Here is a 15,120-nt window from a genome sequence, read left to right on the forward strand (position 1 = left end):
CTGCAGGAAACTTTACTGCGAGGCTGGGCGAGTGCTGCGGTGACCCTGTGGCAGCCCAGGACTTTGTATCCCTTAAAATAAACAGATTTGAGGACACTCGGGCATCGGAGCCGACCGTGGGGCCGGCCGGGGTTGCCGCCGCGTGTCCCCAGCCGCCCTGCCACGGGCGCCAGTGCTCACTGCCCTGCCTCGCGCCTGCGCCAAGGCGGCTCCTGGCCCCACGAGCCCCTAAATTAGAAGGTCCCCACTGGAGCTCCCCGCTCAGCAGAGCTCCCTCCCCCTCCTTTCCCTTGCACTGATCCACTTATTCGTCTGAGCGATGACCAGAGCTGACCTAATCCCCGGGGTGGTGTTTATGTGCCGGGTGCTCTGGGCCAGCAGCAGGCGTCACCCTCCCCACCACAGGGCTGGCTCCTGGCAGAAGTCCTTGCTCTGGGCCAGGACACTGCATGCCAGGGAATGTGGGGCTCTGGAGGGGCTCAGCAGCCAGCACTATCCAGGGGCACCCTCCAAGCCAAGCCCTCAAGAGGAGCTCTGGTCTCCTCTCCCCGTGATGTGGCGGTGGGGCTGCAGTGGGTGGCTGCATCCCAGACCATGGCCCCATGCACTCCTGCTGCTGGCTCAGCTGTATCTGGAGGGGCAGGAATTTGGGGGCACTGCCACCTCCTGCCCCCACACCCTCCTGTCCCAGAGCACTGGTCTGGTGCTCTGAGCCCCCACGGGTTTTGCTGTCCCTTGGCACGGGTGCAGGAGCATTGCTGGCTTGGCTCTGGCCCCAGCAGCAGAGGGCAGGTGGCTGGGGGCACAGAGGCCTCCCTGCCCAGGATGGCGGCCGTCCCTCCCCCAGCTCTGTTCTCTGCGCCAGGGGAGATGGGGCTCCCAGAGGGAGGCTCCAGTCTCATCCAGCGATGCCTCTCAGAAGGATTAAGGAGAATTACTCCCTTGCGCGGAGGCACGAGCTGCAGGCAGGGCCCTGCCATCAGCCCGGGCACAGCCACAGCAACAGCGCTGCACCACAGGGCCAATCGGCACCGCGACCAGGCCGAGGGCAGGGACCTCCCACAGCTCCTCAGCAACCCCCTCGCTGCCTGCACCAGTGGAGCCAGGGGCCTGCCATGTGACAAAACCCCTGCCAGGCAAGGGTACCTGGAGAGACATCACCTGGGAGAAGAATAAGCAGATGCCCTGGGCATTCCCAACTTGCCCTGGGCATCCCCAAACCTGCCCTGCACATCCCCAAACCTGGGCATCCTGGGCATCCCCAACCTCCTCTGGGCACCCCTGCAGGGATGAGAACATCTTCAACCTGCCCTGAGCAGCCCCAATCTATCCTGGACATTCCCAACCTACCTCGAACAACCCCAACCTGCCCTGGGCATCCTTATTATGCCTTAAGCACCCCCACTCCTCCCTGACCATCCTGCTCTGCCCTTGCCCACCCACATCCAGCCTCCCCACAGCCCCCCAGCTCTGCCCCCCATCCCCGGCTGCTGACATCAGGTGGGATCCTGGGGGTGACGTCTGGACAGCCCCAATTTCTCTACATCTCAGGTTTTCTTTTGTGTTGCACAGAGCACACACAGCAGCTGCACATCAGGTTTCTGCCCGACGCTGCTGCATTTATGAACCCTGGGTTTGCTACCGGCAAAAAATATTGCAAACAAAGAGGAAGGTGTCTCTAGGAACCTGCCAGGTGGGATAAGAAAATGAAATGGGAATTTAATATCAGTGACCAGCACCTACTAAAAGAACAATTTAGTTTATACCAAGGATGGACGTACGTAAATAATGAGGTTTGTAAACCCATGGGCTACAGATATTTTCTTATTTTCACATTTTTATGCTTTATGCTCTCCCAGAAGCTCTGCACACAAAGTGGGGGTTAATCTCAGTATTGTGAGCAGAGAAATGGCCACAAATTCAGACTGGTGAGTGCTTGGGTCTGAGCGGGACTGGCCTCAGCCAGCTTGAAAACAGATGAGCTTGGGAGGGAGCTGCATTCTCTTGGTTGGAGCAGATGGGACAGGGACAGGGACACGGACAGAGACGGGGACAGTGCTGCTCCCTGGGCAGCTTTGCTGGGGTATCTCCAGCCCACAGCCAGCCCTGAGAGGAGCTGGGACACCTCTCAGCAAAGCAGGACCTGGCGAGAGGGAGCAGGAGTGCTCCCATCTGGAGTGCAAGAATCAGGTTTAGGCTCCTGAACTGCTATGGCAGGGTGCTGAGCAGCGATGGGGCCAGGCTGGCCACGCTCTCTTTCAGTAAAACCCGCCAAGCTCCTGAGCTTGGAGAGGTTTTCCGCATCTCCCAGCAGTGCCCAAAGCACATGTCAGGAGCAGGGCTCCGGCAGCAGCAGGCGAGCAAGGCCAGGCTGTGCAGCCATGAATATATTCATTATCAACCAGCACGAGCCTGGTGAGCTCCCTGCTCACGGCTGGAGCTTGGCTGCACGAGGAGCCCCTCTAATGAGGATAATTGGGAGCCCCCCTGCTCCACCCCCGTGCCCTAATTGAAGCAGATGGAACTGCAAAAACAATGTCACTTCTAACCGGTTTGATCTTTCGGTTGGAAAACGGAGTATTTCGTTCTCCTGTTTAATCCCCTCGAGCCAGGGCTCCGTGGGCTGGATGGGAGGTGGAGCAGACCCTGGCACCGTGTGGGTGAGGCCAGTGAGCCCGCAGAGTCCAATGGAGGCCACTGGTCCCACAGCCCACAGAGCACTGCCCTTCTCAGCCCCACTGCAGAGGCCAGGCCATGACAAGGCACATAGCCAGGCTGGCAAGGAGGTCACAGGGTACCAGCCTCGTGCCTCTGCTGCAGCCCCGGCATCTCCCCGGCATCAGCCCAGGAGAGCAAGAAGCAAAATGGCTCCTTGGGCCGCGGTGCTGGGGGAGGAGGAGATCAGTCACTTATTAAATGAATTAATCAGGGCTCAGCGTTTTCATTTTGAAGAGGCTGTTGGATTATCCTTGATTTCTGTGGCGCTGGATTTGAGGAGATCAGGAGGGGAAGGGGCGATTTCCAACACCTGCTCCCCGGGAGATTTTACGGCGGGGAAGTGGTTGGGTTTAACGTCTCTGCCGGCGCAGGCCACCACACCGCTCTCCAGAGCAGAGTTAAAGATGAATGGGGCAAATTGTTCCTCCTCCTGTCACATCTCCAGAGCGGAGACAAAACCTCTTTTGACTCAGGAAACAATGAGCTTATGTAAGAGCCAGCGGCCCACGGAAACCTCGCCACAGCCCTGCACCACGCGGTGGGACAGGGGCTGCCCAACCCTGCCCACGCCCCATTGCCGTGGGACCCCCAGTTGGCCCTGGGGTGGCCCTCCTTCACTGCTGCCCACCTGCCTTTCCACATCCCACCAGGGACCCCTGGTCCCCCCGGGACTGCCACGGATCTGCCACCCACGGCCCTGCCTGTTCTGCCCCCATGGGTGATGGCAGGGGTTCTGCTCCCACGTGAGTCCCCCCATGGCTCCTGGGGGGGAGCCCACTGTGGCACCGGCACGGGATGGTGCCATACAACCAGCCTGGGAGCGGCCATCAGGAGGGCACAGAGCATCCCACTGCCGCCCGCCTGGAACAACAGCCAGGAAGATGAAAAGTGCCATAAATTATTCACTCACAAAAGAGACGAGAAGGGGGAAGAAGGGGAGGAGGAAAGCCCGCGAGGAAGGGATACTTAATACAAATTAGAGAGACCGAGTGGGAACAGGGGCCCTGTGGGGGGGCCACGGCCAGGCGTTAGCGCCACACTTGTGAGGGGTAAGCAAGGCCCACCATAACCGGGAGGTGAGCGGCAGGAGAGGCCCTGGGCCCACACCATTCACGTGGCCAGAGCACGGAGCCCGTTTACTCCAGGTCCTGCCCAGCATTTGCCTCCAAGACGCACAAGGAAGAAAAAAGCAACGTGGCTGAGGGCCGCGGTGCGCTGGGGCTGGCCAAGGTCCAGTTAAGACGCTCTATTTCCTGTCTTCCTTCGCTAACGCAAACCTTGTTATGTCCCAGACAAAGTGTCCACCCTCCACACTCCCTCCCTGGGTTGCTCCCTCGACCAGAGCCCTTGGTAAGCCAGACATCTGGCACGGCCGGACACAATGCGCGTCTGCAGGCAAGCCTGGCCGGACAAGGCAGCGCTGTGCGGCCGCCTCCCCGTCCCTTGCCATGAAAGGTGCCCCCCGGTGCCGTCTCCCCCCGGCTCCACTGCCCTGCCCGAGGGAGCAGCTCCCTCCAGCACTGGGACCTCACTGCCCCGGGCCTGTGCTGGACATTCTCCCATGCACCAAAGCTCGTCAGCTCCCACTGCACAGAGCAGCCTTGTCACAAACACGCTCTGTCCCTCTGTTTTCCCTTCTCCCAGCCCCTGTCCCTCCCACCACGCTGCTGGAGGAGTGCTTGAGCCAGGAGCTGGCCCTTGTCCGCAGTGAGGAAGGAGGTGGCACAGACCAAGACTCTCCTTGTCACTGCCACTGGCAGCCACCCGGATCCCACTGCAGGGAGGGGACATGCCACAGCCCTGTGCTGCCTGGGCTCTGCCTCTCCCCGCGCCAAACAAACGGGTTTGGTGGCTTTGGCCGGATTCGCACCGAGCTGGAGCCTCCAGCACAGACCTGCCACCAGAGAGACCCTGCTGTTCACCCCTAGCCCTTTGGGGACTGTCCCCAAGCTCTGTGGAGCTCACCCTGCCATCTCTGCTTCCCCTTTCAGTTGAGGGTACTCAATCTGGGGAGGAACTGGGGGCACAGGCAGTGCTGGCTGCTCGCAGCCCGATGATCCTCTCTGCTCCAGACCAAGGAAGAGACCCCCCTAACTCTGCTCCGTGCACCAGCAGGATGAACCAACAGGCTCGGCAGCGTCTGCACAGTGCGCCAGGCTGGCAAAGCCACTGCGGCCTCGCAGTGTCCTTGCTGCACTCCCCAGCCTGGCAGCAGGGAAGGACAGCCTTCAAAGGATGCCGAAAGGAGGGTGTTTATCACAGGCCAGGGCCTTCGCTTGGGAGGAGCAGATGCCCCTGGAAGATGTGACGGGAACAGAGTCACCAGCCCAAACCACTCAGGCGAGGCAGGGACATGCTTGCTGACTCCTGCTGCAGGGACAGCATGGTGTAGGGACACCTTGGGGAAGAGGAAATAGATCCCTAAGGAAAATAAGATTCAGTTGTAGTAAAACCTGGCTGCTGGTCCTAGTCTTGTTTAGGCTCTGAGCTTGGGCTTCGGGTGGACAAAACCCAACAGTGGTGCAAGAAACCCTGAAAACAGTGAGAGTTTTGCAATCTGGGCTAAACAAGTATTTTGGGGCTTGCAGGCCGGTTCCTGTGGTCTGCCTGCCAGATGGCTGCCTGTGGTCTGCTGGGCTTCCCCTGTGGCTGGCAAACGGTGTTTGTGTTCACCTGGAGCAGGGATGGGCTGGCTGAGGAAAGCCCCAGCAGCAGAGGGGAACTGGGAGCTGCACAAGACCCAATGCCACTGCAATGAGTGACCTTGTTAGGGCACAGCCATCGCCCCATGGCCGGGTGACAGCCGTCAGAGGTGCAGCTGTGGAGCAGGACATCATGGCTGCCCTGGGGACAGAGCCTGGCTTTTGGTCAGCACTTGGCAAGAGGCTGGTCCTCCTTGGAAAGTGCTCTGCTAGGCCAGCAGCTCAGGGAAGCTGGTGATGTGCAGCACACCGTGGGCATCTCATCAATAACACCGATGCGACCCAGAGCTGCAGGAGACACGTGCCATACCAGGAGAGACACTGCTTTGCTTGCTGGGGATGACTTGATGCTGCCCCTGCCATCCCAGGGCAGGGTGTCCAAAGGAGGGACAGGCCCTACCTGTCCCTGGGACAGTGTCCTGAAATAATGCTTGCCTGCATGTCCTTGAGGTCCCTCCTTGGAGCACTCCTGAGGGATGCCCCCAACACCCAGAAGCCTTCCCAACCAGCTGCCTCAAGGGATGCCCCCGAGAAGCGTGTGCCTTCACAGTTAAGTAGGTTAAGAAAGTCCTTTCTCCAAGGTCTGGATTAGCCACTGCTGTTCCGGGCAGAACTGGCTCAGTGGGGATGCTGCCAGTCAAGTGAGGACTGCACTTAGGGATCTGAGCCAAAGGGGATCTGTCCATCATGGTGCCAGGAAGCAATTCCATGTCCCCCACATAGGGAAAGAACATCTTACACCCAGGAGCTTTCCCTACTCTTCAGAAGCATGAGGCAGGATGGGCTGGGGAGCAGCAAGCCCTGTCTGTGGGCCGAGTGCTGCTCCTGGCGATGGAGCAGGATGTATGGCCAGGAACAAGGCAAGATGCATCCTATTAGAGGGCAAGACAGAGAATCTTCTACATGAGTCCAAGCACTTTGCCACTGGGATTTAGGGTCTGTCGCCTGCTTTACTTTCAAGGGCACTGCCCTTGCCAGCAAGTCACAGCAGCACCATGGCAGGATACCCCAGCACCCCTGTGGGGGGATACCCCGCTCAGCCCACACACCAGACCAAACTGGGAGATTTGTAGTGCAGTGCTTGCCTGTGGAAGCAGGCTTTGGAGATGGACAGAGTTCAGCTTGAACTGCTGCATCGACACAGGGCCAAGCACTGGGAGTGGGGATGGTGACAGGCACCGACAGTGGGACGGCGCAGCATTCAGGGTCCCTTTGCTCCCAGTGTGTGCTGGCTTCCACAGATGTGTCCCTCCAGGATGTCCGGCACAATAGCTCCGCTCCAGCAGCAGAGTTCGTGTTGATCTTGCTGTCGCTTTGGGCAGCCGCCGGCTTCCTGTGGGCACGTACGCTGTGAGCAACATCCGACTGGGAAGGGATGTTGCTGGGAGCTTCACGTTTTCCGTGCTGGGGCCCGCAGGATGAGTAACAAAGGAAAATGGAAGGAGCGAGTGTGTGCTGCTCAGAGCCAGCTGGTGTGTCCTACGTCCCACCACGTGCCCACCGACCCAGCAGGAACCCCGGTTCTGCTGCCAAAGCTCTCCTGACAGTCCCTGTTCTGCCCCCAACCCCCCAAAGTCTTCAGGTGTAATTTGCTCACCCTACAGTTCTGGGGCTGACACTGGTTGCAGCACGGCTGTACTGGGCCAAGGCTTCTGGGCACCGAGAGCAAAGAAGGTGCTGGCTTTTGCTCCAGCTGCTTTTAGGTCTCTGAAGATTTAGCAGGTACCTGTGTGTCAAAGCATGGGAGGACAATTTCCTGCTCTCCCACTTCTCTGGATTTCATACCACTCTGCTCTACATCATAGGAGAGCACTTGCTACTCCCAGGCCTCAGAAGGACCTGGAGCTTGTGCTTAGGTCCTTTAAAAAAGACTTTTTTCACAAGCGTGTCAGACGATACTGCTCTCCTACCAGGCAACTGTTCATTAAAACTTTATACTTTAGGAAGCCTTTCACAGAAGACACACTCCAAGCATCCCACCCATCAGACAGCAGCAGGCAGGAGCAATTTAGTAACTCAGAAGGTTTTCCTGAGGGAGGAGAGTACCCAGTCCTGAACGAGCTTCCAACTGAAGGACGTGGTGGGCAACCAGACCCCTCTGCAGCGCCAGGACACCCGGAGCTGAGCCCAGCCTGGCTGCAGGGGACGTGTGGGGCTCACTGTGGCACCAGCTGGAGCTCTGCAGGGCTGCTGCACAGCACAGTGGACAGCTGAGCACAGGAGATGTGGACAAACTTCCAGCTTGGGAGTACTTGGGCTGCCCCAGTGTGAGCACCCTGCACAGGCACCTTGGCCAGCTGGGCTCCGAGGAGCACGCAAGCTCATGTGGGCTGGTTACTCACATTTTTTGCACAGCCTTACTAAGCTTGTGTGAACTCAGAAAACACATTAGCTTCCAAAATAAAAAGAGCTTTCATAGGTCAAGAGAAGAGGAAACTGAAGAGTGGTCGACACTTTGATTCATGCACATTCCCTTCCTCACACCAGCAATTTGCTTTTCCTCTCACGACATGCTACTCTGCTCCATACTCCTTCTCTGCTCCATGCTCCTCTCCTCTAACTACCCACTGCCCTCCTGGGTTGTTCCAGCTCCACTGTCCCTCTTCTCTTCCCAGTCTCATGCGTGCTTCAGTCCTGAGTGGGAGCATTGGTTTGGCAGAGGGACTGACATGAGGTGGCATTAGCCTGTATTTAGAGCTCCAATACAGACCACAGACATTCACCACAGGTACAAAAACCTCCTCTCAGTCCATAAAATGCCCCTGAAGTACGGCAGCCTGACGAAAATCCCAATCTCCATCTTTTTCTGGATGGGTCTCATTCATAACCCTGGGCTAGGCTTGCTTACTTTTCAACTCCATCACTTCTGATCCACCAAAGTCTACCTGGTTCAGCCTCTGCCAACGCCGGGCACAGCCTGGGACACTTGTATTCCTCACAGAAAGGGACTATTTGTGCTTTATTGCTCATCACTGACTCTTACAAAAGAAATTAAAGGAGCCAAGAAAAGCCCCAAAGAGGACACCTGCTTCTGAAGGAAAACCACAGGGCATGAAAAATTGGAAGCAATTCCTAAGAGGGCAGAGAGAGAGAGGAAGGATTTAGCTTTAGCTAGAACATCTTGATTTGCCTAAATACGTGAGTCCCTTATTAAATTACTGTCCTGTTGAATTACAGTGTTCAGCAAAGGGATCAAAACTGTGTCATTCCAGATTGTAAATGAGACTTGGGAATTCAGTGGTGAGGGGGTAAGTCACAAGCCCAAAATGTCCCGGTGGGAGAATGGCAAAGTTCAGGGGGTACGGAGACACCCGGCCAGGCCGTGGGGATGAGAGACCGGGGTCGTCGGGGCAGAGGGTGCAGCCTGGCCCCAAAGAGCCAGGAGCTTTTGATGTGTCACCACCAAAATGCCCTTCCTCCTGTCGTGGCACAGCCCCACTGGGGCCCCCGGGCAAGCAGAAGTGCCCCTGCCCATCCCACGGCCGGGACGTGGTGCCGCGCAGGCAGGTTTCACATCCTCACCAAGCCTGCCTGCCTCCAGCACTGGGGCTGCTTAGAGAAAACCAGCAGTTTCCCAAAACAGCAGATTTGCAATGGAAACTGAAGTGCCACAATGCACTGGAGTGAAGAGAGCAGCGTCCCTGCTGTCACTACCATCCCTGCTGTCCCTGCCACTGGCCACACAACCAGCTAAAAGCCACCCCATGGAGATTTGCCAGCACAAAAGCCCTTTCTTTCCTCTGGGGTGGTTTTCCAGTCCCCTTTCTTTAAGCAGCACTGACCCAGCCTGGGTTGTCCCTCAATTCCTCTGCTCCCTTCCCGCTCCCCCAGCAGCAGCCAGGCTGGGGACAATGAGGGATTCAACCTCCAGAGCAAAAGCCGGTAACAGTCCAACCACCGAATCCTCCCAAGCATCACAGAGACGAACTCTGACCTGAACTTGTACTTCTACCACTTATTTACTTGCTCTTTTATTTTCAACCTGCATGTTTCACAGATGCAACACACCACCTCTCTTCACCAAACTCTTCCTCCCACCCAGCCCATGTGTGCTGCCTTCAGCCCTTCCAACCGCCTGCCCTGAGGGAGGAGACACCCACAAATCACCCCTCGAACCACTGCTATTAGGTGTTGCAGATTATTCACAACTTCTTGCCTGGGGGATCCAACACCTGTTGAAGATGCAACTTTTCAAGCACAGAAAGCTGTGACTTGTGCTGCAAAGCCTTGGCATCCTCTGTGCATTCAGAACTAAAAGGGTTTTCCTCATCACCTGGTGAGAGGACTTGGGGAACTAAAACCCGATGCCTTAGGAGGGGATTTGACGATTTCTTTCTGGAGGAGCTGGGAGACAGGTCTGGGCACAGGACCATCAGCTCTGAGCTGGACAGAGCCCTGGCTGAGCAGGAACCCAGAGGCTAAATGGGAAGGACTGGGAGCTGCTTCAAAGCCTGAGCTGATATGAAATCCATCCCACAGGTGGGACACTTGATCAGAAAGGACTGGTTAATGTTTAATAAGCCACAAAAACATCCTGTGGCAGAGGCACAGAGTGCTTCCCGCCCGCCGGGGCACTCACCGTCCTCGTGGCCGTGCAGGTTCTGCGGGCTGCGCATGCTCTCGTCCTGGCTGGGGCTCAGGCTGGAGTTCAGGTGCTGGTCAGCTGAGATCCATGTGGAGTCGTTCATATCAAAGTCCTCGCTGCTCACCGACGTCTCATCCTGGAGACAAGCAGGAAAGGGTTAACTCATTGAGCTATTTCCTTTCCTCCTTTCTCTGGCTTTAACATCTCCTCAGCACACTCCTTCCTAAAAACAATTCCTTGGGCAGCTCCTGTCCCCTGAGAAGGCTTGCTGGCCCCAAGACCACAGCGAGTGGCCCTTCCCTGTGCAGGGTGAGGTGGCTGCCCCAGCAGGGACCAGGGCTCTGCTTCCTGCCTGAAGACTTGCCTGAGCAATGGCACTGTCTCTAATTGAGGACAATTAGAAAGAGCTCACATCCTGTAGGAGCGGATGGCTGAGCCCTGGAGTTTACCCTTTAATCTCCATCCACCCTAGCGTGCTCCCGGTGAGGCAGTGGCGTGGGGGAGCTGAGGATGGGCGAGAAATGGCTCCATAAAACATCTTGGACTTTTTTGAGATCAAATAATCTGCTGCAAGAGGAATCACCGGGGGACTGGCAGCAGCAAGAGAGGATGCTGTGGCAGACCTGGACACAGGTATGGATCCCTATAGACCTGCACTGCCTGATGCTGCAGAGGAGGCTCCCGGAACCCAGCACCAAGGAGCTGCTCCTCCAGCCCTCTGTGGAAGGGTATTGCCCCTGTACCCTCATCAAAAATGACAGCACACACCTTGGGAAGGGGCTGGAGGAGTGAAGTCCCCCATGAGGCAAGGACACCCCAGCTGAGGCTGGGGGACCCCAGCCAGACTCCTGCTTCCCAGCAAGGGCATAGACGACATTCCTCTCTCCCACTCCTGCAGCTGAAAGGACATTTTCTCTCTCCCTCTCTCCCTTCTCACTAACCTTTACAGTACTTCAAGACACAGCCCTTGGATCGCTTCCAGCGCCGGAAAGGTCAGCCACAGGATTTCAAAACCATCATCATAAAGGCAGCACTGAGATCCTGAATGAGAGGAGGGGCTGCGGGACCTCCCCGGGCTGAACTCTCCCAACACACAGCTTGGGAGGAAGCAGATACATTTTCCCGTATGGACATGGTCCTGCTGGTGATCCCTTTATCTCCCTTCCTCTCCCTGCTCCCCTCCCAAAGCCAGGGGCACAGCCCACATCCAGAGCCCTGGGGTGCAGGGGAACACCAAAAATGTTTCCAGAACCGCTTTCAACTCCGCTTTCCTTTGATTGAAACATTTCAAAGGCTTGTAAACTCTCTGCTCTTATTTTTTTTTCCCTCCCCCTGGTCCTGAGATAAAATACAATCCCCGCTCCCCTTCTGTGTAAGCAGCAACTGGCAGCACCCCTCCAACCTACGCCTGTGCCTCATAAAAACAGCCCTGTCTGGCCGCTGCTGGCTGATAGTTTTTATTGTGAACAAACAAATGTCTTTAGAGACAGGTTTGTGCTTTTCCTCCCAGCTCCTTGTCCCTGCAGACACATCTGCTGGCTCAGGGCTCGCGCCGCCCCCAGCCCGCTCCCTCCATGTGCCTCCCGGGGAGTTTCCTGGAATTTACAGCTTTTGAAACCCTGCACGCACCAAGGGACGGACTGACGGACGGATGGACAGAGCTCAGCAGCCCCAAGCATGCCTGCCACGGGGACACCCTGACCCCAGACCTGCCAGTGCCCCCGTGCAGCCCCCTGTGCCCAGGTGAGGCTGAGCAGGAGGGCAGGAGGCAGGGACAGGCATGGCATCCCCGGCTCAGCACAGCTGCACTGCCACACCAGCCACAAAGCAACCCTACCTCTCCAGAAACTCCATCTTGTACGTACAGGAACAGAACTGGAAAGGTCTCCCTGTTGCAAACTATAAATAGTCTCTTTATTGTAAGCATTTGCAGGGAGGTAGCCACCCTAATATCTGGCCTTCTTCACAAGGCTTACTCAAGATTAGTGTCAGGCTTAAGAGACAAATGCAAATGCCAAGGTCCTTGCTGCCCACAGTCTCTCACCTGTCCGGTGAGGAGGAGGAGCCCTGGGAGTGACCCACGATGTTTTCGGGTGGTTCATGCTCAGCTGCAGAGGACACCCAGCCACAGCACCCAAAACACAGCCTGGGAAGCATCACACTCTCTGTGCACTCACACAGAGGGAAAAGCAGTGACACGAAGGATGCCTCGCATGCACATGTGATGTAAAGTGCTTTATAAATGTGTACAATTCTCTCAAGGCTCAATAACATTCGCCTATTATTAGAAATACTCTGGCTATCAAACCAGAAACTGATAAGCTATAAATGACTCAAGTTAAACAAGGCTGTCACACATTCACTAGTCCAGGATCCAGCCACCAACAGAAAGTCACCCCCTGCTTTCCACCAGAGCTTTCTGCTTTCCAGCACTAATACCCTTGGCCAAAACACCAACAGGACAGACTTCCCGGTATCACACAGCTCCCACGACACAGCCCATCCCAAGGGAATACAGGTGGCAGCAGGTGAATCCTTCATGGCAGCAGGAAATGACCAAAGCCGGCAGAACTGTCAACAGCGTCCGCTGCCTGCTGCCTTGGAGCAGAGCCCCTGCTCTGCCCACACCGTGGTGCCTCAGGAGCTGCTTACACCTTTGTGCCTCCTCCCTGAGAAAGAGAAAGGCCTCGACCTTGAGTGTGGCTGTGTCCTCCCCTGTCACCCCAGCTCTGGCATCCTCCACTGCCCCTCTGCTGCATCCCACGCTGCTCGTTGGGACACCAGAGGCCACCAGCAAGATCCCTCCTTAGGACACCCCTCAGAGACCAAAGGCTGAGCATTATGACCTCCTAGTGCTGCCTGCCAACTGCTGGCACTGCCTCCTCACATACCAGGGACAATCCCAGGGAGGGAGGCCCTGGCAGCAGCGCCCAGAGCACTGGCTGCCCAGCCACAGCCCAGGAGCAGCCCTGTGTCAGTGGGCTGGAGCGGGGGGACAGCAGCACAGCACAGCACAGTACACATCCAGCCTCAAACCACAGGACACCAGAGCAGGATCAAAATTTCTGGCTGGGTGGGAGCTCTGAACCTCCCTGAATGCCAGTAATCTGGCTGAAGGCTGAGCCTCAAAGCGGGCTCCCCACCCAGCCAAACAAGGAACCGCTTCTCAACAGCAGCAACAGCCACGACTCGGAGCAATACGGTAAATCTAATCTACCCTTCCACCCTCTTTTGGCTTGCAAGTCAGGCAGCTCATTCTTTTTCCTCTCTGGGTTCTCAGGAGAATTCTCTCTGCTAATTTCTTCTTTCCTGTAAACAAACTTCAAATGAAACTTTCATTAGAAAACAGAATGCAATCCATTAGAAGTGCCTGTCTTAGGACCTGCCGCCTTTTCCCCAGTTCCACACCACTCGTGGCACAGATGGAAGTGCCAGTGGCGCCCCAAGCAGCCAGCCCAGAGCCAAACCCAGAAAGCTAGCACTGTTGCTGCCGCCCTCCTCCTTCCTGCCTTTCCCAGCTCTCTGGAGAGATCTCCTCACCCCGCAGTAAAGTCCCATCGCTTTGTTTCCAGTGTTCAAGGGACTGAGCGATCAAGGGTCAGGCAGTGTGCGTGCAGCTCCTCTCTGCAAAGGGAAGTCGGATCTCGCTGCTGCACTCACAGGGCACACCCAAACATCGGAGCAGGGCTCCCAGCACCGCGTAGGATTTGGAAAACAAAATCCTCGCTCCGCTCCTTATCTACAGTCCAACATTCACAGCTGCTCTGCAGACACTTGCAGCCAATATTTTCTACCCAGCAGAGGCAGACACTCACATGTGTAGGGCTCACACTCCACATTTCTGTCCCACTTTCCATTCACGATCTTCGAGCACCACGCCTGCACGCGTCCACTGAGCCTCCCAACTCTGCTCTGAGTAAGAAAACTATTCTTCCTATTATAGAGCTGGAAACTCCGGGTACTGACAGCCTGGCTGGTCCAAGAACACAGGGAGTCGCTGGCAGATCCAGGAACCCAATCAAGCCCTCCGGACTGCAAGGCTGTAATTGCTAGACAATGTTTCTTCACCAGCGCGCTCCTTCCTGGAGAACAACCTCCCATAGCAAAGGCTGGAGCAGGGCAGGGGGGGAGGCTACTCTTATAACCTCGTAAATATATGCAAGACTATCGGTAACCTGCTTATTTTACAGCCAGGCTCAGTTTCTCGAGGACTGCCTTGCAAGTCTCTCTCCCATCATTTACATGCTGTGCCTCACGTTTAATATTCCAAGCTCCGAGTCTCAGGACGGTTTATTTTCTCTCTTTGAGTCCTTTTATTTTAAAACATGTCCTTTCACGCCACAGCCTACTATCCTGATGGGACTTCCTTCCATGGAGCAGGAACTGAGGCTGTGTGCTGTGCAACCTCCTCAGCACACAGCCACGCTCAGCTTCCCACCAGAACCAGCCGTGTTTTTAGAGTCAACAAAAGGCAACGCGTGACTGCCAGCCCCCGGAGCTGCTCCACTGCCATGCCGGTGCCATGCACAACCTGCCCGGCACAGGCAGCCCCCAGATCTGCTAAACCTGACCAGGGAAAAGCACCTCGTGCCATGACCCACGGCAGCAGCGGCGCGTGGGGACGAGCTCTCTGAGGAAGGCAGCCTCATCTTCGTCTCAGCCACTGTTTAAACCCAGCCCTCTGAGCATGCCAAGAAGGTATTGAACCAGATTTGACCCTAACTTAACCAGTGCAGCACAGAGAAAGGCTTACTAATGGAAGATAAAACGCTCCAGGTCAAAGATTGATACTGCAGCCACAAATACTGGGGTGGTCATTGCTTCAAAGACCCGGGAAGCCTCACAGCACACGGGTGTACGCGGGCTGTGGCGGCGGTGAGCTGTGACTGTGCTGCCTACTCGTGTGTGCAATTCCCACACCAAAGAGAACATCCCTGGCGCTCTTTGTCAGGTCACTTACGTTCTTATTTACTGCAATTTCTGCTGATTTCTACGGGACCCGGCAAAACCCGAGTATTCATCAGTTCCCGAAAATCGGCAAAAAGAGTTAATTTAAAAGGCAAACGGCAAATGGAAAAGGAAGGGAGGATCATCCCTTCCTCCCCCTCCCCCTTC

At 56.4% G+C, this 15,120-nt stretch overlaps 1 protein-coding gene across 1 annotated transcript in view; it reads right to left on the minus strand.

Annotated features, from left to right (window-relative positions):
• Positions 1 to 15,120, minus strand: part of NOL4L (nucleolar protein 4 like) — a 48,156-nt gene that overhangs the window by 10,161 nt on the left and 22,875 nt on the right. The window contains exon 5 of the mRNA XM_018074014.2: positions 10,000 to 10,141. Coding sequence (XP_017929503.1) covers positions 10,000 to 10,141 — 142 coding nt within the window. The remainder of the gene's footprint in view (positions 1 to 9,999; positions 10,142 to 15,120) is intronic.

The sequence above is a fragment of the Manacus vitellinus genome, unplaced genomic scaffold, assembly GCF_001715985.3.
Source record: "Manacus vitellinus isolate BGI_N305 unplaced genomic scaffold, ASM171598v3 scaffold_26_pilon, whole genome shotgun sequence".
NCBI lineage: Eukaryota > Metazoa > Chordata > Aves > Passeriformes > Pipridae > Manacus > Manacus vitellinus.